General features: G+C 38.2%; 1 protein-coding gene across 4 annotated transcripts in view; it reads left to right on the top strand.

Moving 5' to 3' along the window:
• Nucleotides 1-25,559, top strand: part of RFX3 (regulatory factor X3) — a 351,181-nt gene that overhangs the window by 138,300 nt on the left and 187,322 nt on the right. For 3 of the 4 annotated variants that reach the window (XM_060199778.1, XM_007525730.2, XM_060199779.1), the window contains one exon: nucleotides 6,273-6,397. In XM_060199778.1, coding sequence (XP_060055761.1) covers nucleotides 6,273-6,397 — 125 coding nt within the window. Of the gene's footprint in view, nucleotides 1-6,272; nucleotides 6,398-25,559 lie in introns of those variants that run through there. The other variant, XM_060199780.1, reaches the window with a different exon arrangement.

The following is a 25,559-nucleotide window of genomic DNA, read 5'->3' as shown; positions in this document are numbered from 1 at the left end:
GCTTTCCTATTTATCCCTCTGGGAGTATGAACCCAGGATCATTATGGGTGCAGCAGATGGGAGGTCTGGCTTTTATAATTGCTTCCCCCCTGAACATGGGCGTTGGCAGGTCGATCCATACTCCCAGCCTGCCTCTCTATTTCCCTGGTGGGACAGGGGTTTGGGAAGGCGGGGCTCCAGGACACATTGGTGGGGTCATCTGCCCACCAATTAGTCTGGTTGGCATCATGTTAGCATCTGGAATCTGGTGGGTGAAAAAGTGTTAAGATATAAAGCCAAACGAATTGTTGACTAATCATGAACCTAAAGGCAAGAATATTACAGATGAAGATTTGTGCTCTCTGTTTTGGAAAAAAGATGATAAGTAGGTCTATTTTAGGTATATTTCAAGGGGCCCATAACTCCACTAGTTTTGCCTGCATCTGACATGTAATATTCAGGTGGACTCCAGTTATTGTCTTGGAAGATAGTGTCATAGTTGGAAAAACGACTAGCAAGCTGGATCAGGGAGAAGAGATAACTCACAAAAATGGGGAAAAGTAATAAATATTGTTAACTGTAAACCCCATCGATTTGATCTGGTGCCCATAGTCAGCACAGAAGCCTATGTAACCTCTGCATCCATGTAGGCCTGAGCTCATATTCTGTGGTCATGAGTAAAAACATTCCAGGCTAATTTCAGAACCCATCTTCCTTAGGTAGTAGAGTCTGTTGTCCAACTTCCCTTCAGAGAATGGAACAGTCCCTAACATTGTTGATCCACATTAAGGGCAAGATCCTATAGGGGCCCACAAAGGGGTTCATTATATTGTTCCCGATGGAGATGACCAGTGATAGTGGAGGGAGGGATCTGTTAGAGGTCTAGGCCCATCATATCTGTGTGGGAATCCCAGGACTCCCTGACTAGGGCCCTGGGTGATAGGGTGGCCTGGTAGTGACTAAAGAGTCACCATTAAAGTGTGCTGGTCTCTTGTCCTTATTCAGCTTTTGTAGTGTTTAATTTTGTCTGACAAGGTTAGCTTTGGAGTGATTGAGGGAAGTGAAATAGGAAGTAGATGAGAAAGGTATCTACGTCTAAGTAGAAACTTTCATTAGGTACTTTGTGGTGTCTTTTTAGATCTTTCTACTTGCTTGCTGCATTTATTGACTCACTATAAACTATTGTGCATTTTTTCTTTAAGGTATATATTTTCCCCTAACTTATGGATACATATGTACATATGCCTTATCTCATGGGCCCTGGTCTATATCTAGATTTTGAGGTTTTGTTAGGAAGTGAACTACCTGAAATGGAATAAGGAGTCCTATGAGGTAGGAAAGATCTCACCAGAGTAATGAAGCTTAAGGGTTAACATTCTATGCCTGGCATTTCTAGACACAATCCAAAATGAAGCATGCCAAGGTGGTACTGGTTGCAATTATTAGGTTGGAATTAGCAGATGCAGTATCAATTGGTATGAATTGAGAGAAGCATGCAGGAAAGTGAGCCCCACCCTAGAGGTCCCAGGCTTGGGAGAAATATAGACTTTATAGAGAATGGGGAAGGTTCCCACTGTCTTAGGGTTTAAGAAGGCAATAGATAGTTATTGCTATACCCAAATCATTTGACAATTGGGTTAACTTTGAAAATCCCATTGTGAGGATTTTCTGGATCATACAAGATGGTGAGGGTCTTCTGAAGGTTAATTAAGAAGATGAAGTTTAAGGAGATGAGCAAGACTTACTATATGAGAATCTTAAGTATGATTCTGACCTGTGCATTCCATATCTGGAATGGATGTGATTGAGACTTTCAAAGCATGAGGCCTTTGCAAGGAGAGCCTCTTTCTCATAGTCAAACGAGATAATGGAATTTTAAAAAAGTTGTATCTTTTATAGAACAAGAGAGGAAGGAGACCTCAGCCCTTGAAGTAGAATAAATTGATGTTTTAGTTGAGAGTGAGATATACTGGTACCTATCTTGGGGGTGTATAGACATGTGTCCTAGTAACTACAAAAATCCTGTAACTCAACATTTCTTCAATACAGAGATATTGTAGTTAAAAATACAAAAAAAAAAAAAAACGGAGAATAGGAAAACATACAGGGGGAAGTTTCAGGATCAGTGGAGTGGTGCTGTGGTGTTTCTCTTTATCTCTCCCTGTCTCTGTCTCTCACCTAAAAATGTGGTCCCAGTTAGCAGTAGAATTGTGCAGATACTGAACTTCAGGTATAACACTGGTGGCATACATACAAGAAAGAAAAATAATAAAAAGTTGTGCTAGTCTTCAAGTTACACTTCTAATAGTAAGATTTCATAAAAGAAGTGAATCACCTTGGATATTATCAACATTGTTTTAAACCTGAAAAAGTAAATTTCCAGTTTCATTCTGGATTTGTAAGGCAAAGTTTATGCTTATTAAAAACTTATCATATACTTAAATACCTGTAAAGACCAGGTAAGGAAATGAATGTAGCCATTCAAATAATTTCCTTAAGAAACTTGGCCTCATCTTTCCTAAATTTGTATGCATGTTCAGAGGAATCTGAAAATGTGCTTTTTAAGTGTGGACAATTAAGATTTTTAATTTGGTTTACTCTGAGCCAAAGCCTATGTGTAGGTTCTTACTATAGTCCATAGCGGACCAATTTTTAAATTCATGCCTTAAGCTTCTGGAAATATTCCTCCAGGTGGTTTATTAAGAATTGTTAGGGATTGCTTTAAAAGTACTTTTCCAAAGGGGCCAAGCAGTGCTGCATCTGGTTAAGCACTCACATTACAGTGAGCAAGGACCCAGGTTAACCCCCTGTTCTGACCTGCAGGGGAAAAGCTTCATGAGTAGTGATGCAGGGCACTCTCTTATATCTCCCTCCCATTTCAATTTCTATGTCTCTATCCAATAACAAAAATTTTAAAGTACATTTTCAACTTTTAAAGATACCATCTTTCTATAGTTTTTTTTTCTTTTCTTTCTTTCTTTTTTTTTTTTTTTTTTTTGTATTTTTGGTTAAAAGCAGTAGCTACCAAAGGATAGGTCATTGTATACCACATAAGAGGTTTGTAGACTGGTCCTTAGAGGAATGCATGTGTACATGGGAGAGACAGTCTCTGTGTCAGTGCCTTTTCTTTAACAAGAGAGCCTTGATGAGTTCTTCAACCAGTATTGGAAGCAGTTAGAAGAAATTTTAGTGTGAATGACTTTCCTGTAAGAAATTCACCAGCCCTTTTGTGAACAGCTTGGACTAGAAGCCATATTTGGCAACTTGTCTCCTTTATCTGTACAGTAAACTGACAAATCTCACTAACTATCCCGGAGTTGAAAAATGCAGCTCACTGAAGAAAACTGATACTGGGTTTATTCCTCACTTCCTACTGTAAGAGATCACCTCACACTAATAGATCCTATGAAAGGGCTTTTGATTATAGAAAGGGCATTGATATTCTTTTAATGAAGACTTAAAAAAAAATTTTTTTTTCTAGGGTATTTCCCCCTTCTCTAAGATGTTGTAACATTATCTTATGTAGATAATGTATGTACCCTTATCCCCAAAGCCTTTAAATCCTCTGTCCTCCAGTAATCTTAGATGAAGATTTTTTTTTAGTTTTATTTATTTATTTATTTATTTATTCCCTTTTGCAGCCCCCGTTGTTTTATTGTTGTTGTTGTCGTTGTTGGATAGGAAAGAGAGAAATGGAGAGAGGAAGGGAAGACAAAGAGAGGGAGAGAAAGATAGATACTTTCAGGCCTGCTTCACTGCTTGTAAAGTGACTTCCCTGCAGGTGGGGAGCCAGGGGCTGGAACAGGGATCCTTATGCCAGTCCTTGTGCTTTGCGCCACCCGACTCCCCTTAGATGAGGATTTTATATAGCAAATTCTCAAATATTTTTAAGTATACCTATGATCTTTAATGCCTGTTGAAAGGGGTGTGTATGCATGCTTAGAAATCAGTGTTATATTTTTGAAAGAATGAATCTACACGTGATAACTTTTACATAAAAATTTCTACTTTCTGATTATTTTGGAAAATAGAAAGAAATGACAGCTGCAACTTTTCTACAAATTCCCAATTTTCTGTAGATTTACATTCACTAATGCAAATAAGTGGATTATTAGTTACAGTCTACATTACTTTCTTTTTATTTTTTAATCCCCATGTTCTACCTTCACTACAAATGGAGATTATAATCATGTCAACCACATTGTATGGATGGATTAATATATTTATGAATCAACATGTAGAGCATTTAGAAGAGTCCTTAGCACATGTTAGACAGTCAGTATGAATATGCTGTTTTATTGTGATTCTTTTTTGTCTAACAAAAGAAGAAGAATGCTCAACCACCTAAAGTAGTACCAGTGTCAGAACTTAGGGAAAAAAAAACAAGTATAGATTCAAAGTGAAATAGCCCCCGTACCATGCCTGTCCTTGTCACCTTGACAATCTGTTAACCTCTGAGTTTTAGTCTCCTCATTTATGAGAGTGAATGAGGCGGTCCATTTCTAAAAGTGAGTGAGATGATAGAAAGGGTTTTGGGGAAAAAATGGAAGAGGTCATGCTGTGACAAAAGATGCTGAGAGGGGTTAATTCTCTACTTAAAAGAACTGAATACTCTCAGAATTTTCTTGGGGAATATTAATGTTCACCATACAACTCATATATTTAAAGCTAGATGCAGTGTTTTTCATAGGTTTCTAATTAAATGCCAAGCCCCCCTGTAGGAGAGAAATTAGGATTCTAGTGCCTGCTTAGTAACAAAGAAATTAATATTTATTCTATCAACAGTTATCAATAACAAAAGGGAATATCAATCAGGGCTAGAAGTTCTGAGATACCACACTTATGTGAATATATACTGTAAAATGTATTTCTGTGTTATGAGGTTGGACACATGAAAACTGAAATAAAGAAGTGTGATATGTTGAATTGTCACTTACAAAATTAAATGCCTTTGTTACAAATTTTATTTCTGTAACAGTGGGCCTTCTCATATTTCAAATACTAAACATTATTGCTGCCTTTTTTCTCTAACTCCTTTTTTGCATTGGGGGGAAAAATGGTTTACAGTATATACCATTGTTGATACATGTGTAAAATTTCTTGGTTTTCTCCAAAACACTTTCACTTCCAGCCTAGATCCTTCTTCACTATCATATATCACGAACAACCACACCCCCACCCAAGTCCTTTACTTCGGTGCAATACACCAAACCCAGTCCAAGTTACACTTTGTGCTTCTTCTTTCTGTTCTTATTCTCATTAGCTGTCATTTTGTAAAGATATAATTGAACTTTGAGATCTATGCCATGTATTGTAAGCAGTAGAAATAATGAGCTTGATCTTTTGGCTAAGTTAAAGATAGATCAGTTAGTTTTTGGATATATGTTATTTCTTTGGATCACTGAATAGTCAGTTGGAAAAGACTTTAGAAATACCCTAGGACTGGCAGGATGGTTCCCCTGCATCCTGTGCCTAGTTCACCATGCATGCAGCCTAGGCTCAAGTCTGGTCTCCAGTATGCTGAGAGAAGTGTTGGTGCTGTGGCATCCTTCCCTCTTCCCTTCTAGCTGTCTCTGTCTTTCTCTTACTGTCTGAAATGTGAGCCTGGAGCAGTGAAGCCCTGGCGATAAACAGCAAGAAAATGAAATGTCATTCTAAATTGTCTCCCTTTAGTAATATTCTGATGCAGTAGAATGTCTAGGAAGGACCATTTTTGACATATTTGCTTCAGGTAAATTTTGAGTCCTGAGAGTTGCATATTTTTATATGATTTTGGACTCCATAATGCGATCAAACACATTTTTAGCAAAAGGAACCTACAGAAAGTAGATTTCAATGAAGTCTACCTTTACAGTACAGCCTTAAGGGATGTCACTGGCGATTCTTTTTTTATTTTATTTTTTTATTTCTTGACTGGGGGATTAATGTTTTATAGTCGATAGTAAATACAATAGTTTGTACATGCATAACATTTCTCAGTTTTGCACAGAATAATACAACCTCCACTAGGCCCTCTGTAATCCTGTTCCAGAACCTTAACTAACTCCCTCCCCCCACAGAGCCTTTTACTTTGGTGAAACTCCACTGGTGATTTAAGGAAGTGTAGCGTAGCAATTTTCAGTGTTTATTTAGAAAATGTTGAAAATGATCCAAAGCGCACACAGCATATCACTACAGTCTTCTGGGATAACTGGTTACTGGGAACGCTCAATATTGGTTTCTGTACAAGATCGTAAGAATCATCATGCACAGAGAGCATAGCATCTAAAACTTTCTATTTTCGTATATTTCAGAGACCATCATGCAGACATCAGAGACTGGGTCAGACACAGGATCGACAGTGACTTTACAGACATCTGTAGCTAGTCAAGCAGCAGTGCCTACACAGGTGGTACAGCAAGTGCCAGTGCAACAACAGGTAAGGAGAGCTCCTAACTTCGCCTCAGAGATGATGCAGGGGCTTTTATTTTTCTGACTGTCCAATAGAATTGTATATTAAGATGATTTGGATACCACTCCCTGGCCCAGTGGTTGCAAATATAGGTTTAGGTTAGTTCTTTGGTCAAGGAAACAATGTCTCTTAAGCATTTCCTGATTGTACTAGTGTTTTCTGTGGTAGGATACAGGAATATAGTGATAGCTACTCAAATGGCAATTCCCACTCTTTTTATTTTTATCACTATTTTTATTTACTTAACTTTTATTCATTTAACAGTGACAAGATTGTGGGGTGAGAGGGGTATAATTCTGTATAATTTAGTTCCCATCACTAGAGTTCCATATCCCCTATCCTCCATTAGAAGCTTACCTATTATTTAACCCTCTAGGAGTATGGACCAAAGTTCTTTATGGGGTGCAGAAGATGGGAGTTCTGTCTTCTGTAATCACTTCTCTGGACTTGGGCATTGACAGGTCCATCCATACCTCCAGCCTGTCTCTACCTTTCACTAGTGGGGTAAGGCTTTGGCGAGGTGGGGCTCCAGAACACATTAGCAGATGTCCTCTGCCTAGGAAAGTCAGGTTGGTATCATGATATTATCTGTAACTAAGCATTAAGATATAAAGAAAAAAAAAATAATAATGAAGAACCTAACGGTAAGAATATAACAGGTGAGGTTTGGGGTCTTCATGTTGGAAGAAGCTAGAAAGTCTATTTTAGGTATATTCCAAGGGGCCCATGACTTTACTAATTTTTGCCTGAGCCCAACAGCTAACGTGGAGATGGGCTAAGAATATTGTCTGGGAAGATGGAGTCAGAGTTAAGAATAGTACTAGAAGGCTGCATCAGGGCAGATAGTAACTCAAATATGGGAAAAGTATATAAATACTATTAACTATAAACTCCATATATATGGCACAGTGGTAGAAATTACTCCACTCTCAGAAGGGAGACTTGGTTAACATACTCTGCCATTCGTAAAAGACTGGTTGTGAAATGAGTGCAGCCTAGAATGTTCCTAGTCATGATCATGGAATACGAGGTCAGACTTAACAGGATGCAGAAGTTACACATGCTCTTGTGCTAAATATGATTAGACATGGGCCCTAGGTCAGATCGATGAGGTTTACAGTTAATGGAATTTTATCCCTATTTTTAAAGAACTTCTTGACTCCTGCAGAGAACATTTATTTCTGACTTGACCATTTATTTATCTTTGTTTACTAATTGGATAGAAGCATCCAGAAATTGAGATGAATTGAAAGATATAGAGTGAGAGAGACAGAGAGACACCTGTAGCCCTGCTTTACCACTTATAAAGATTTCCCCCTGGAGGTTGGGTCGGGACCTTGAACCCTGGGTCCTTGCGGATTGTAACATGTGCACTCAACCAGGTGCACCACCACTGGGCCCACTGACTCAGCCATTTTAAATAGGGCTTATCCTCCTTTCTTTTACCCCTCCTTATTGTTTTTCTTATATTCTATATTCATATATTATTGTTAGTAATCATGTTTTTATGTAATTGACTTGTGGCAGTACTTAAGGAGATTTTTTCCCCTGGTGTTTTATAAAGTCCCTGGTATTATGATGACTAATAAACACAGTTTAATGAAAACTAAGTTATGTTTAAGGCCTGGAGAAGTGACTCATACCATTAAAAATATCTAGAATGAATTCATCATCCCACTTACTACAAGGACAGAGCTTATTCATAAGATGTTTGACTTACTTTGGAAAGAAAAAATAATTCTATTCATTTCACATAATAGTTTTGCATGTGGATTGTGAACACATTGGTCTATAATTTCTTCCATACAAGGCAAGAAAATAAGTGAGAAAGAGAATAAAACATTACCTTGAGTTTTGGTTTGGGGATTTGCCTGTGATTTCTTAGGAGAATCTGTAGCTGTTGTTTTTCTTACAATTGTAAAGAAGTTAAGAAAAAACAAAGGGACTCACTCTGGTTTTTTGCCACATTTGTAGAACAAGAACAGCATTTAGAGTACCTTTCATAGCCAATGTGGTAGAGATTGTGTTTCCTAGCTCCAGAAATATCCTCGGAGAGATTAAAAATCTCTGTATATACATATTTACATATGCATATTTATATATATACTACAAAATCTTAAAATATATATCTAGCCATCAATCCTGATTCTTCTCCTTCCCTCCTATTTCCTCTTCTCTCTTAGAGTCCGCATATGAAATACACAGCCTATATATTAAAAAGACTCAGTCTGTGTTTTAAAAACTTCGAGACATACAATTAATTTTCCCTCTCTCATATTAATTAACTAGTGATTTATATGACTACACTTTACTAGGAGTGTGCATAAACACCATCCCCACCACCAAAAGACTGTGACCCATCCTTCCCACCCACTCCCACCCCCCACTGGCCCAGGAAGCTGCATGTCTACCCCTCACCACAGGGTTTTTACTTTGGTGCTATTCTTTTTTTTTTTTCAATAACACTTGTTTTGTATCCAAATTGTGAAATCTTTTCTCTCTCTGAATATCCTAATTTAAATTCTGAACTAAATTTCTCTTCCAAATATAGTATTTTTCTTCATGCTTTTCTATTTTATTTCCTCTAGCTTATTAAAAGACTTTTTTCAGTTGTTCGATAACCTTTGTGTACTTATTTATATTTTAGAATGTTGTCATAAGATGATATGGGCATCTGAGCATACCTTGTTGATTTCAACATGGGGTTATTTAATAAAACTTTAAAAAAATTGTATTTATTTATTTTCCTTTTTTGTTGCCCTTGTTTTTTTTAATATATTTTTTTATTTTATTTATTTATTACCTTTTGTTGCCCTTGTTGCTTTATTGTTGTAGTTATTATTGTTGTTGTCATCGTTGTTGGATAGGACAGAGAGAAATGGAGAGAGGAGGGGAAGACAGAGAAGAGGAGAGGAAGATAGACACCTGCAGACCTGCTTCACCGCCTGTGAAGCGACTCCCCTGCAGGTGGGGAGCCGGGGTTGGAACCGGGATCCTTATGCCAGTCCTTGTGCTTTGCGCCACCTGCGCTTAACCCGCTGCGCTACAGCCCGACTCCCTGTTGCCCTTGTTTTTATTGTTGTTGTGGTTAGTATTAGTGTTGTTATTGCCAGATAGGACAGAGAGAAATGGAGGAGGGGAAGATAGAGAGGGTGAAGATAGAGAGGGTGAGAGAAAGACACCTACAGACCTGCTTCACCACTTGTGAAGCAAAGCCCCCCTGCAGTTGGGGAGCCCCACTCGAACCAGGATCCTTACACCGGTCCTCGAGTTTCACACTATGTGTGCTTAACCCACTGCACTACAGCCCGACTCCCTAATAAAACTTTTCAACTAGGCACCTTCTACTCCTCAGTGTGTCTGGTGTTTCTTTTTGGGTTGGTTATGATATATCTATATCATGTATATCTATATCTATATCTATATCTATATCTATCTATTGGAGACTATATCATATGTATATTGTTTCCAGGGTTATTGCTGGGGCTCGGTGCCTGCATTATGAATCCGCTGCTCCTGGAGGCCATTTTTTTCCCTCTTTTGTTGCCCTTGGTTATCGGTGTTGTGGTTACTATTGTTGTTGTCATTATTGTTGCATAGGACAGAGAGAAATTGAGAGGGGAGGGGAAGACAGAGAGGGGAAGAGAAAGATAAACGCCTGCACACCTGCTTCACCGCCTGTGAAGTGACTCCCCTGTAGATGGGGAGCCCAGTTCCAACGGGGATCCTTATTCTGGTCCTTATGCTTTGCGCCACATGCACTTAACAGGCTGTGCTACTGCCCGGCCCCTGGGTTGGTTATATTTTAAAAGAATGTTTCCTGCAGTGCTGGGTTTGACTTTATCAAGTTTTTGATTCTCAAAAACTATTGTTTTGTCTGTTTTAATTTTGATGAATACATACTATTCAAATGTAACTGTATGGAGAGCTGGGTGTACTGGGTGGTGGGACACACAGTATAGCACACATGCTGTAATGTTCAAGGACAGCTTTCAAACCCCTGCAGCAGGGGAGGCTTTACAGTTGGTGAAACAGTGCTGCAGATGTCTCTCTTTCTATCTTCCTCTCCATCTTCTGAATTTCTCTCTGTCTCTAGATAAATGAATGGAAAAAAAAAAAAAAAGAATCCTGGGTCAGAGGAATGGGTTACTGGATAAGATATGTATCTTGCCCAGGTGAGGGACCCAGGTTTGAGAATCCCTAGCACCACTCCAGTGCTCATGAACTCACACCCCCCCCCCCTGCCAGGGCCTCAACTAGGTCCTCAAGCATGATATAGTATGGGCTACACCATGTGTGCTGTCTACACTCCCGTTATTCTTATCTTCATAAAATAATCTGCTGTACATTTAGAAAACAATGACATACAGTTCACAGGCATATGTTTTAGTTCTCAAGTTTATTCTTTAAAAATATTACTGTTTAATATTAATTTAAAATATTATTAATATTTCATCTTATATTTTGCATTTTAAAATTTTAATTATTATAACCAGGTTTACCACTGGCACTATGAATCTACTGCTCCTGGAGGATTTTTTTTTTTCTATTTTATTTCTTAGGACAGAGAGAAATTGAGAGGGAAGGGTAAAACAGAGAGGGAGAAAGACACCTGCAGACCTGCTTCAATGCTTGTGAAGCGTCGCCCCTGCAGATGGGGAACAGGACTCTTACCAGGTCCCCCACCTCTTGGCCTCCTGCTTAACTTTGTTCTTTCTACTAGGATATTTACGAGAGGTAATACCTTACGCTACTTTACACCCAGCAAAGAAAGTGAGAACTCTCCTTTCCTTTTTGTCAAAAAAGTGTTTTATTTGATGTGATACTGCCTGGGAATGCTTGTTATGCTGTCCTGCCAGATTTATTTAAAAAGAATGTTTTTCTTCCTCTGACATATTTTTTTTCTACCAGAACAGTGTCACTTTTAGAATCTCCCCAGGGTAGTCTGACAGGGTCCCTGTGGATGTCAGTTGCCTATAAATGATAAGATTAGTGCTATGGTAATTTATTTCTGCTCTAGCATGCCTATAATCTTTGTATTGTTAATGTACTGATATCATCCTGAATTTTCACACAGTGATAGAATGCCTTTAACTGCTTCTAACTATGGTCACTGACCCATGATGAATATTGAAATCATGGCATTTAAGTCTAAGGTAGTTGCTTCAGATAATTCTGCTGTCTTTGTTCTGATTGTTTTGACATTGAGAGAAAGCCTACAGCTGTTTTTTCTTTCAAATATTGAGGTGTAGTATCATATGTGGCATAATGTTGACTGACCAGGTGATTCTAGGATGTGGGTTTTTAAAACTCTAAGGATTCTAATTATGTAATTAGTACCCCAAAATCTTGATTGCAAAGTTATTTCTATGTTTTTTTTAAAATTTATTCTGTGTGATACTGAGTTTTTTTTTTTTTTTTTTTTTTAATTGCCACCAGGGGCTTGCTGCTGGGATTATAATACACTGCTCCTGGCAGCCATTTTTTCCTTTTTCTCCTTCTTCTTCTTCTTCCTCTTCTTCCTCTTCTTCTCCTCCTCCTCCTCCTCCTTCTTCTTCTTTTTGTTTCTATTTTATTTGATAGTCCAGAGAGAAATTGAGAAAAGAAGGGAAGATAGATAGAGAGTGAGAAAGGTATCTGCAGACCTGCTTCATCGTTCTTGAAGCATACCCCCTGCAGATGGGGAGCTGGGACTTGAACCCTACCTAGCATGGTGATATGTGCATTTAACTGGATGTGTCACCACCTGGTCTCCTGACCTTGGGAATTAATCTGTCAGTTTCCTTAGAAAAAATCTTCTTCAGGAATAGAAAATTCTGAACAAAAATTTCAAGGTTGTGTTATGTAATAATTGATCTAATTTCTATCCTTTGCAAGTTTACATTATTTTCCAAAATGCTATAAGGTTTTAACTTCCAAATGTAATCAGTGTTACCTGATTCAACAAAAGCTATAAAAATTATCAACTTCAAGAACTTGATTTGAAGTTAGAAAGAAAATTAAATATTTTATTTACTTTATTTTAATGAAAAAGTAGATGTAGAGTGAAAGAGACCAGAATACTACCTCAGTTCTGGCTTATGCTGGGGCCTGGGATTGAACCTGGGACCTCAGAGCCTCAAGGCTTTTGTGTAACCATTATGCTGTCTCCCCAGCCCTGAAGTTAGAAATTTTTTTATCACCCATCCTGTCATCATTATAAATACACCTTTTAGACTAACAGGCTAATACTAATCTACTAAGCATGATTAAAAACAAACTTTTCATGAGCTGTGAAACAGGGCTGTAAGTATCTTATCTTTCTCTCCCTGTCTTCTTCCCCCTCTTTTCTCAATTTCTGTTTGTCCAAATAAAAATTAAAAGTGGTCCAGGAGGTGCACAGTGGATAAAGCATTGAACTGTCAAGCATCAGGTCCTGAGTTCAATCCCCAGCAGCACCTGTACTGGAATAATGTCTGGTTCTTTCTCTCTCTACTCCATCTTTCTCATTAATAAATGAATAAATAAAACTATTTAAAAAATCAAATTGTTACAAAAAATTAAAAAGGAAAAAATGGCTGGTAGCAATGGATTCATAGAACAAGTACAGAGCTCCAGTGATAATCCTGATGGCAAAAACAAGAACAAACAAAAATCTTGAGTCAGCCAAGACTTTTTTTCCCCCTTTCTCCAATTTCTGGTTTCATTTGTCTTTCCAACTGTTGGGAAATTGTGAGGAGCCTCACAAAGCATTCAGCCAGCTCCCCCTGCTCCCCCCTGCATTCCTGATAATATGGCCTATCTACATAATCATTGCTTTGCCTGGAAGATCCTCACCCATTCCATTCCTTTGATCTATCTTCTTTCTACCCTCAAGAGCCTCCCTTCCTCCAGGGTATTATTAATCCTACCAGTTAAAACCCTCGCACAACTTGCTAAGGAAGTTCCTACCTTTCTAGCTGCCTTTTGCCTTTCTCTACCCCCTTCCTAGCCATTTCCATTTCCACCTTGCCACTTCCAGGTCTACCCTTTAAAAGCATTGGCTATCTGATCAATAAAGATATTGCATTGCCTCACGCCACGTGTTTGGTTCCTGAATCATCTCCCTTGCGTCGCTAAGTGAGTAGCAGCCCGGGCTGGCTCTAGTCGCATTCTCTCCAACCCAGGGAGTATGCGCCCAAGAAGAGGTACCCCCATGCTAGCCTGGCACCCAACTACTTTTCCTCTTTCCTCTTTGTTGTTTCTACCTGTGTTTCCTTTTTCTAGGAAGAGAACCTGTTATCTCTTCTCAAGGTTCACAAGTATGTTACCTTTGCACTGCTTTTTTAAAACGGAACATCTCTGGTATCCTGAATCTCTGGGGATAAAAGGCTTCTGTTTGTCTTCAATGAAAGACATATTTCTAAAGAAACCATCAATTTTGTTCAGACTTTTTTTATTATTAAAAACTAAAATCTTTACTTTGTCTACACTAGCAGTAACTTTGTATCCAGTGGATCACTGGTATGTGACTAGGACATTAACACACACACCCCATCACTCGAAGAGAGAGAGAAAGAGAGAGAGAGAGACCGACCACAGCATTGAAGCTTCCTCGAGTGTAATAGGAATCAGGTCAAAGCCTGGGTTTTGCACTTAGGAAAGCGGGCACTAGATCCAGGTGAGGTATTTCGCCTGTCAAACAGCTTCTTAGATTATAAAAGCGAATTTCAAGATCTTATTTCCATAAGAATTGTTATTTGTATAGAGTCGTTTATCTAGTCAGTGATTGTCCATAAATTGAATTAGTTCAGAGTGTGGCCTGGTGGTGGCTCACCTGATTAAGCACAAGCTGAAGGATCTTGTGATTCAAGCCCTTGGTCCCCACCTGCCAGGGGAATCTTCAGGGAGCAGTGATCCAGTGCTGCAGATGTTTCTCTCTCCCTCTTCATCCCCCTTCCCTATCAATTCTTTTCTGTCCTACTATATATGCACGACATGTTCCTTTTAGTTAGTATTTGCCACATAAGTTATGGAAGTGAATGGACTAACCATTCTTGTGGTTTTAAATACAAATGGCATTTTGTGAATTAGTGTAATCAGCAGTGCCAGGTAGATTCAAGAAAAAGGACAGTTGTTAGAAGGGTACATTTTAAATGAATCTTTCAGTAAATATTTTTATTATGGGCATCTTTAAAATGATGCCCCAACCTTTAGAAAATTGATTATAGGAATAAACAACTTCAACAGTGGGTTTATCATATTCCTGTGCTGCACTTTCTCATCACAACTAGAAAGAAAAATAAACAATTAGCAGTATACCCCTAAGAATGTTATCTTTATTTTCTCTTTCCTTCTTCCTTCCTCTCCCTCTCCCTCTCCCTCTTTTCTTCAAGCAATCAATAGCAGTTGAAAACAAACAAACAAAAAATAGAGCTGCCTTTGTGTATATGGTATATGTGTGGAACTGTATGGCATGTTAAATTATTCTTTTGGATCAAAATTTGATCATTAGTAAGTACTTTGAAATAGGCCCTGGACTAGTTTAGACAGCTGAGCTTATCTTTGTCTTTTCTTTTCTTTCTTTTTTTAAATTTTTTTATTTAAGAAAGGAGACATTAACAAAATCATAGGGTAGGAGGTCTTTGTCTTTTCTTTCTTGTTAGCTCAGGTTTTTTTGTTTGTTTTCTTTTTGTTTTGCATATCCTAGCTTTGATGGACATGAGCAGAATTTCTTTCATTTATGGGACCATTATCTAATATAATCAACAGAAACAAACCACATTTTCTCTGTGGTTTGCTCTTATTTGGGACTTGATTCTCATTGGCCTGCTTCCATAAGGGAACAGTATTCTTATAATTAAGACTGTGGAAGACTTCCTATAAGATGAGGTTACACTTTTAAACAAATTCTAGTTGAATGTCTATTTAAAGCACAAAACAAAAGACAGTGATTTTTATCTCTTGAAGAGTGTATTTATTTTTTGCCAGCAGAGCTGCTGGTTTTTAGTATCTGATATGAGATATGTAAGGTGTTTCAAAGGACAGGCTGATTTACAATTGCAGTGATTTTTTTTTTGTGCCAGTCCAACATGAAGGTCTTTTACTTGACCATCTTTATTGAATATTTATAAAAAATAAAAGCTCTAGTATTCCAATATTTGAGTAACTATTCTCTCTCTTTTACTTTGACACCATTTGGCTGTTTTGCTTATGACCTACTTGTTTAATTCCTAAAGACGGAGAAGGTTTATGGCAAATGGAAAGAAAAAATGTTATTCAAAGTGACATTAATATGATTCATTCAATTCCAGCTTTTGAAAAGTCAGATTAATGAAAATAAAATATGTTCACTGTACCATATTCGGAAAGGCATATAGCTTTAATTTTAATTTTATTGGTGGGTTAGTGGTTTACAGTACAGTTGTTATCACAATGTTACATCCTCTCATCTTTCAGTGATAGGTGTCTTCTCACATGGGTTTTTAAAGTACTGGCTGACAAGCAGAAAACGTTCAGTCTATATTAAAGGAATAGACTGAGTAGCAGAAAACCTGTGTCCTTTTGACTGAATTACCCTGTGTGTGGAGGGGAGTGGACTTAGGGGAGGAGAAAGTTCATTAAGCTTTCTCTTCTCCCTAACAACAGCAACCTCCTCATTTCTTAAAAGATGAGAGAGAGAGAGAGAGAGAGAGAGAGAAGAGAGAGAGGAGGAAGGTATGACAACAGGAAAACTTCCTACAAAGTGATGGGAGCTGGGCTTGAATCTGTACCACTGTACATAGTTTATAGCCCAAGTTAGAACCCAGGAGAAAAAGAAACTTTGATAATCATCATAAAGATAATGGGCTATTTGTTTTAGGGCCAGTGAAATAGCTCAGCTGGCACTGTACCTGCAAAGATACAGAAATCAGGTGAATTACTCCAAGATGATATAATGTTAGAAATCTTCCTGTCATCTTGTATTGAGAAACTTGAAAATTCAAGTAGATGGTATGCTGATTCAGTTTAATAATTAAAAGGTAATTGCAGTGTCTCATGGGTAAAGGTAGATAAGCTATAGTACAGTGAGGTCCTGTCCACTGGGATTCAGAGTTAAAAGAGAGTGACAGATATGTATACAGCTCATCCTAGTGCACATTGGACCAAAGAAGTATTATAATATTAGAGTGTAGAATCACAGAGAAATCTCACTTTGCATGGAAATTTATGGCATACAAAGTAGAGGAGACAACTTTGCTGGGAGATTAATGTTAATCTGAAAAACTGTAGTGCTTTTTGTTTGTTCATAAGATTTCTGATGGGCAATAAATCAGTGAATCTTGGTAGAGAGCATGATTAAGTATTAGTCACTGAAGCTTATTCCTGTGATCATAGAGATTAGTAGTCATAATATGCAAAGTGCCAAAATTGTGGTTATTACTTAAGGGATGAAGAACTTCTTTGTTCAAGAGCCTTGTATCACAGCTGTGACAAATTACATAATTGTTGTTAATCATCATTTAAAGAAGGTTCAGCCCAACAATGCACCTGGATTATGTGCCTGCTGTGCTATACATGTAACCCATGTTCTAACCACCATGCTGAAGGAAGTTTCAGTGCTGTGTTATCCTCCATCCCCACTTCTATCTAAAAAAAAATCAATCCAGAGTGGCAAAGCCCTGGTGTAATTTAAGGAAAAACAAACAAAAAACCAGTAAGCATTCAAAGACTATGAGTGAAAGAGAGCTTACATGCTACCTCTCTTTCTTTGAATGTATTTTAAAAAAAATTGTGATAAAGTAACAATGATAGCTTCAACTTTAGCTTAGTATCCATTTCAGTAGTGGAGTATATTATTATCAGGAGACTAGTCTCAACACCTCTTTGTATCTTGGAAAACTGAAATTATACACCCATTAAACAACTCTCCCTTTCCCTTGGTAATTGCTTTTCAATTTTCTGTCTCTCTGAACTGGACATCTTGAGGTACCTATCCAAGTAGAATAAGGTAAAGCTTTCTTATTTATTTATTTATTTATTGTGATTCATTTATCTCCTTAGCATTAATTATTCACTTATTTGTTGAAGGTCATATATTGTTTCTGCCATTTGACTATTGTGCATAATGCTGCTGTGAGTAAAGGTTTAAAAATTTATCTTTGAGACCTTGTTTTCAGTTCTTTGAGGTAGTAGTTGATGTAGGGAAATTGTGAGGATGTGGCAGAGCCTGGCAGGGCTTGACCTGAGGGTTGTGTCTGTCCTATTAGTCTTTCTGCTGAGAGGTTGAGTGAGGGGGACATGGGAACCTCAAAAGGTTGCCCTGTCTTATCAAGACTCCCCACCTCACAAAGCACCTTGCATTTTTCTGCCTCCAGGTACCTGGCATTCCTTAAAACACTAAGCCAGCTCCCCCTGCTCCACTCTGCATTCCTAACCATGTATGGTATTGTCAAGCCACTTCCGTTTCTGACTTTTGTCTTCCCTTTTCTGGGCTGGAGAGGTGGGCAGGCAGACCTGGGGGCTGATGCCAGCCATTGCAGTTTGTGTCACATGGCTTAACCAGGTGTGCTACCACCGGACGCTGAGGTGCTTGAATGAATAAAGATTTGAATTGCCTTGCTGCCACGAGCTTGGTTTCTAGATCATCTCTCTCTCGTGCACGCACTGCTAGCCTGACATCTGGTGCCCAATGTGGGGCACGAACCCACGACCCTGAGATTAAGAGTCTCATGCTCTACCGACTGAGCTAGCTGGGCTCTCTGTCTCTGGGAAATTTTGCCCTGGGCCACACCTTGGTTCCTCTTGACCATGATCACAGCTCTCAGGAGATATGCAGGCCCCCCTCACAAAAAAAACCAAGGAAGTTCCCCCTAAGGTTTCCCTGGCTCCCCTCCCATGTCTCCCGTGGAGAGTGGCAACTCTAACTTGGAAAACAGTCCCAGTCTGACCTTGAGGCTGTGATCCAAGACTTAAAGGAGCAGGTCACACTGTTTGCCCAGCCCCCCTCCCCACACCTTCCAGAGAAAGCAAAACCTCCCAAGCCTGTCTCCCCACCTGCCCCAATCCTGACCCACCCTAAGCCCTCTGCACTTAACCCAGTGGCTCCCTTTTTGGCAGACACATCTCTGGCTGCCCCAGCCACTTCTGTGGCTCCTCCTATTGTGGCTCCTTCCCCCACCACTACGCCGCTATCAGACACAGAATACCTTTGTGGGCCTCGTGATGGAGCTTTTCCTCTGGAGCAAGTCCACAAGTTCATTCCCAGTAAACTTTAGTCCCAATAGACAGAGACCTCAAACGTGGTATCCGTATGCCTCCACAGATCTTAAGTCAGAGAAGCAAAAAGGGGACTGCTTCAGGTGTGGCAGTTCTGCCTATTGGTGGAGTGAGTGCCCCACATTGGGCGCCAGCGATGAGAGAGAGAGAGAGATGACCCAGGAACCAAGCTTGTGGCAGCAAGGCAATTCAAATCTTTATTCATCCGGACTCTCCAGAGTCAGGCGGTAGCACACTTGGTTAAGCCACGTGGCACAAATCGCAATGGCCAGCATCCACCTCCCCCTCTGCCCATGTGCTTAGTTAGGCCAGGAAAGGGAAGAGACAAGTCAGAAATGGAAGTGGTTTGACAATACCATACATGGTTAGGAAAGGGGAGGAGAAAAGTCAAAGGGGCTGGGAATGGTAGGAGCTTCCTTATCAACTGTTGCTAAGGGTTTAACTGGTAAGATTAATAATACCCTGCAGGGAATTAGGAAGGAGACCTTTAGTCATTTGTAAGACAAATCAGAAGATTGATATGTAGATAATAAAAGGACGAGCCACAGTATCAAGGAATGCAGGGTGGAGCAGGAGGAGCTGGCTTAATGTTTTAAGGAATCCCAGGCTCCTGGAGACAGAAAAATGCAGGGTGCTTTGTAAGGCAGGGAGTCCCACCTTCCACTCCCCATAATGACCCTGGGTCCATGCTCCCAGAGAGATAAAGAATAGAAAAATTTCCAATGGAGGGGATGGGATATGGAACTCTGGTGGTGGGAAATGTGTGGAATTTTACTCCTCTTATTCTATGGTTTTGTCGATATTTTCTATTTTACAAATAAAAGGAAAAAAGAAATAAAAAGCAGGTGGGAAGAGATTTAACCAGTACAGATTTCTTTTTAATTTTTTGCTACCAGTGTTTTTGTACTGGAACTAATACCCCCATCATAGCTACATCATTATTGGTGAATTATTATTTTTTTCTTTTCTAATTGAAATAGAGAGGGGTGTGGGAGGGAGAGAAATAGAGACCTGTATAACTATTCCACTGCTTGTCAACCTTCCTCCCCTGCAAGTAAGTATGAGGGACTTGGTCCTGCCTGGGTCTTTGTGCATGGTAATTTGTACACTCTGAGTTGTGCCATTCTTCCTCCCTCCAATTTATTATTAGGAAAGTTACAACTGTCCATAAATTCACACTGGGGCAATAGAAATGCAGTAATATACCCTATGTCAAAATTACCCCAACTGAGGAGTACATTTTTACTGATGTGCAGGTCAACAAATATCTTAGGTACAGAAACAGAGAGAAATTAGACTGATGTACATTGACATGGTTAGGATATACATGCCACAGATAAATACTGCATAGCCTACAAATATATTTAAAAAATAATTACCTGGGAGTCAGGTAGTAGCACAGCAGGTTAAGCACAGGTGGCGCAAAGCACAAGGACCAGCATAAGGATCCCAGTTCGAGCCCCTGGCTCCCCATCTTCAGGGGAGTCACTTCACAGGCGATGAAGCAAGTCTGCAGGTGTCTATCTTTCTCTCCTCCTCTGTCTTCCCCTCTTCTTTCCATTTCTGTCTGTCCTATCCAACAACGACAACATCAATAATAACTACAATAATAAAACAACAAGGGCAACAAAAGGGAATAAATATTGAAAAAAATAATTACCTTTGGTAATTTCTGTTGCAGCTGGTCACTTTCAAAGATAACAATTTTACAGCCATTTTGTTATTAGATGGTACAATCTTGATGTTGCAAAGGTATCTTTTCTTGGTACCTGAATATAGCTCATCCAAATGTTATTTGTATTTACCTTCTTCTTAAAAGATACGTCATTTAATTTCTTTATTAATGAAGAAAGAGGGGAGAAGAGGGTGAGGAAGAACCAGAGCATTACTCTGGAATATACAATGCTGAAGATCTAACTTGGGCCTCATGCTTGAGCATTCAGTGCCTTATCCATTGTACCACCAGTTTATTTTCTTAGGTCCTTAATGAATAAAGATATAGTAGTACTTCATCTGGATCAAAAAAGAGTGCTATTAACTCCTACTTCAAGCTCCTATACTCACATTGTCTTAGACTTAATTAAGACTGCTTTTGTGGGAGGGTACTGGCACACCTGGTTGAACGCATATGTTATAATGCAAAAGGACAAAGGACCCAGGTTCAATCTAGCCCCCAGTCCCCATCTGCAGGGGGAAAGCTTTGTGAATGGTGAAGCAGTGTTGTAGGTGTCTCTCTCTTTCTCTCCCTCTCACTCCCTCCTTCTCAATTTCTGGCTGTCTCTATCCAATAAATACATAAAGATAATACAGTTTGTTAAAAGATTGTTTTCAAGTCATTGAGTAATTTATATTACTCATTCCTGACATCTTATTTAAGCTGATGAGTCTATTTTCCACAACTGCTGCTTTTTTAAAGATATTACAATTATTAAAATCTTACATGGCTTAAATTTCAAGGCTTAATAAACTTCATAGTTTATTAATAATTTATCATTGTTTGAATGGTAGTTTAATTGCTTTTTCTTTTACAATGTACTGAAATTGTCTCCAAAATTAGCATATCTATATTACTTATTGCAGTATATTTTAGAGCTATATAAGTGGAAGAATTGATTTAATTATAAGTACTTTGTTCTAATATAAATAAAGTTATACTAAATATTAAGAATTAACTGCTGCTAAAAATTGAATTGGCTATATTATTATTATATTTTTAGTATCTTTATTTCTTATATAAAGACAGCCAGAAATCCAGAAGGAAATGGATGATAGGGGAGAAACAGAGAGACAACTGCGACACTGCTTCACCACTCCTTCTTTCGGGGACCAGGGGCTCGAGCCCAGATCCCTGCACATTATAACATGTGTGGTCAACCAGGTATACCACCACCTGGCCCCACTATATTATTTTCTAAGTTTTTAAATCCATTTGCTCTCTCTTACTGATTATATTGACCACTTTTAAAAATTGTACAGTATTTCTGGTATTATAAATCGAAAAATGAAAGTCACTGTTAATTGTAAGCAGGGAACTCCAGTGTTTAGAGAACTCATTCTTGATAGCAATTAATAATATTCTATTTCAGTGATTATATAAATGTGTGTACATATACAGACATAGATACAAAATAATTAAATATTTTCTAATTTAATTTTATTATTTCTGCAGAAGTTTTATCGGACCCTGTGGTAATATAATTATAAACTTAATATAATTTTTGCCTCATTCTTCTGTGAAAAAGAATAATGGGAATTGGGGAAAACCAGTATCTACTCTCTCTCTATCATACCTCTCCATACATGTACTTCCATATTTGGACACTGTAAAATAAAGTAATCTCAATTTGCATTCAATTTAATGTAGTTATATTTCATATATAGAAGAGGATGTAAATATTTTATACACATACCTATGTGCTTTCTTAAATATATTTTTAAAATTTTATTTATTTTTTATTTGATAGAAACAGAAATTGAGAGGGGAAGGGAGCGATACAGAGGGAAGGAGACAGAAAAACACCTTCAGTACTGCCTCACCACTAGTGAAGCTTTCTCCCTGCAGGTGGTGATTAGGGGCTTAAACCTGGTCCTTGAGTACTGTAGTGTGTGCACTTAACCAGGTGCACCACCGCCTGGCCGCCATACCTGTGTGGCTTGCTTTTGCATTTTTAGTTACCTGTTATTCATGTAGAATGAGATACACAGACCTAAGTCACATAGTTTAATGTACATTAAGAAGTGAACTTGAGCTGAACACATGGTGATACATGTGCCATATCCAGTGAGCTCTCTCTAGACCCTCATAATGCTTTTTGACATCTCAGAACTATTTGCTGAATTTCCATTTTTATCTGCTTCAGTCCCTTTATCAAATCTCATTGAGTATTTGCGATATACCAGACATTGAGATAGATGGTGAAAAAGATCTGGATACTGTTGCTGTTCTCATTGGGGTTTCAAAGTTTTCTTAATTTTTATTCTCCAGAAGAACTAGCATTGGATGTTGGTCATACAGAGACATGAATGGATGAAAATCATGCAATTTAAATTGTAAACTGCAGTATATATGGGAATGAGCAAAACTTATGCTTAAAGGAATTGTTCTTCATTTTGAGGTTTCTGGAAGCTTTGCCAGTCGGAAATAGATTTTAAATACTTGGACTTTGGGGAAGACTAGCAAATTGACCTAAAACCTGTTCTACCAACGTTCAGGGTCCACCTTTATCACTAGATCAATACTGCCTTTTATTTACTGCATCAAAAACCATGGAGATACCAGAGTAAATCAATTAAGGAAACAGGATCCCTTGCTCATTGTCCTGATAAGACCGTCTGCCTATCACTACAATTATCTTACTCATATACAAGAGAAGTTGGAGTTTTGAGGAGAGCAAAACTGGGCAGGTCAATAATTTAAAACCAGTTTCGACTAAAAGAACATCTGAATTTTTTATTTGTCAATACTAAAGTAAATTTTCATCTTTTAATCAGCTCTTATCACAGTATCTTAACAGTTCTAATAAATAGCTGCTCATCATTATCATGATTGACTTTTTTAATTGAAGTGTAAATGAATGCAACACTATTAGTTTCAGGTATTAGTTTCATGATTTGATATTTGTATTATTGTAAAACGTTCAGTACAATAAGTCTAATTAACATCTATACTTTCAACTATATGTAGCTAAAAACATGCTTTTTCTTGTGATGAGATCTTTTAAGATTCAGTAAACAATTTGCAAATGTACACGATTGTTTTATTAATTATAATCACCATGTTGTACAGTTCCCACCCATGACTTTTGATATTAGTGATTTAATTGTGGCTTACATAGATTAAAAGATTACAGGGCTATAGTTACATACTACGCCTATCACCAAAGTTCTGTGCCCCCAACTTCTCAACAGTAATCATTATAGTTCCTACAAAACCTTAGAGTTTGGCTACTTCTTCTGCCCCACTCCCCTCCCCTCTTTTCTTTGTAAGTTCATGTTTTCCAGTTATCTAGATTCCACTCATTTTTTCCTGAAGAACAGGATAACGTCTTTTTAAATTGAGAGTAGTATTCTGTGGAGTATATCCTATAATTCTTTAATCCAGTCATCTGGCTTCAATGACATATTTTGTAGCTGAAAATATGAGCTACTTTATATTCTTTACCCATTTCAACACTCCCCGCCCCACTTCAATCTTATCTGTTCTCTGTATTTATGAAACCCCCCCAGTTCCACCTGTGAATGAGATCATATGTTATCTGTTTTTCTCTCACCAGCAAACACCTCCAGATTTGTCCATGATTTCACAAATGGCAAGATTTCATTTTACCCCCTAAGGTTGGACAACATTTTCCTGTATGTATTACATTTTCTTTATTCATTTATTGATGAGCACTTAGGTTGTTCCCATTTCTGGACTATTGTGAATAGTTCTGCAATACATATGGGAGCCTAGATTTTTTTGAATTAGGGCTTATTTTTTCCAGATAAAATTTCATAAGTGGAATTAGTAGATCATATGGTAGCTCTATTTCTTTCATATATAGAAACTGCCATACTATTTTGCATACTGGCTGCTTTAATTTACATTCCCACCAACAGTGCACAAGGGTTACTGATTCTTCATATCCTGCCAGTGCTCTTTATAGCCTGTTTTTAGGTGATAACCATTCTAACAGGTGTGAGGTGTAGCTCACTGTGGTTTTGATGTGTATGTTTTCCTGTTGATTAGTGATTCTGAATACTCCTCCCATTCACTATCCCTATGGCTTCTTAAAAAAAAATAATATATTTAATTGGATTGTGTCTTAAAACTTTTGCTGTTGGGTTGTATGATTTATTTTTATATACTATATATATATATATATATATATCCATATTTAGGTATAAGATTTAGAGATATTTTCTCCCATTAGTTGGTTGATTTTCATTTATTTGATGATATTCACTGATGTGTAGAAGCTTCTTAGTTTGCCATCATCTCTTTATTTATTTATTTTTATTTTTTATTACCTTTATTTATTTGTTGGATAGAGACAGCCAGAAATTGAGAGGGAAGGGGTGCTAGAGAGAAACAGAGAGAACCCAGCAGCACCGCTTTACCACTTGCGAAGCAATCTTCTGTAGGTGGGGACCAGGGTCTTGAACCCGTGTCCTTTTGCATTGCAACATGTGCGCTCAACCTGGTGCACCACCAGTGGGTTCCCAATATTTTTTTTCATGGGTGCACCACCACTGGGCCCCCAATATATTTTTTCCATGGCAGAGAGAGAGGGATATGTAGAGGGAAAACCAGAGCAACCCTGAAGCGTGTGCAATGCCAGGAGCAGTCCTTCTAGACCTCATGCTTGAAGAGTCCAGTGAGCCATCCACTGTACCATCTCCTGGGCAGCTTGGATTCACCACATTATTCATACCTTATTGCTAAGAAGAAAATATATCCGTGGCTCCAAGTGCCACCGCTCTGAGGGTTACAACTCAAGACGGGTAGCTCTGCGTGTGAAAACTCAAGGTGTAGCCGATCTGAAGAACAGGTCTGAGATCAAAGCCACACGGAGGGCTGGGAGATACTCTATTACAGTGGAGGCGGAATCTAGGGGACTCCTGCCAAGCACGCCAGATCGCCATCATTTCTTGATTATTTTTGCCTTTGTTGCTTTTGGTGTCAAAGACAAAAAATCATTACCAATACTAATGCAAAGAACACATCCTCTACATTTTCTTCCAGGAGTGTTATGGTTTCAGGTTTTACGTTCAAATTTCTAGTACATTTTGAGCTAAATTATGTTTATCTTTGTCTACTCTTTCACTACTCTCAAATTTTTCAGATTCTGAAACATTACTCTTTTTTTTTTTAAATTTTTAAAAAATATTTATTTTATTTATTCCCTTTTGTTGCCCTTGTTGTTTTATTGTT

This window comes from Erinaceus europaeus, chromosome 10, assembly GCF_950295315.1.
Source record: "Erinaceus europaeus chromosome 10, mEriEur2.1, whole genome shotgun sequence".
Lineage (NCBI taxonomy): Eukaryota > Metazoa > Chordata > Mammalia > Eulipotyphla > Erinaceidae > Erinaceus > Erinaceus europaeus.
This window is presented reverse-complemented; position numbering and strand designations above follow the sequence as displayed.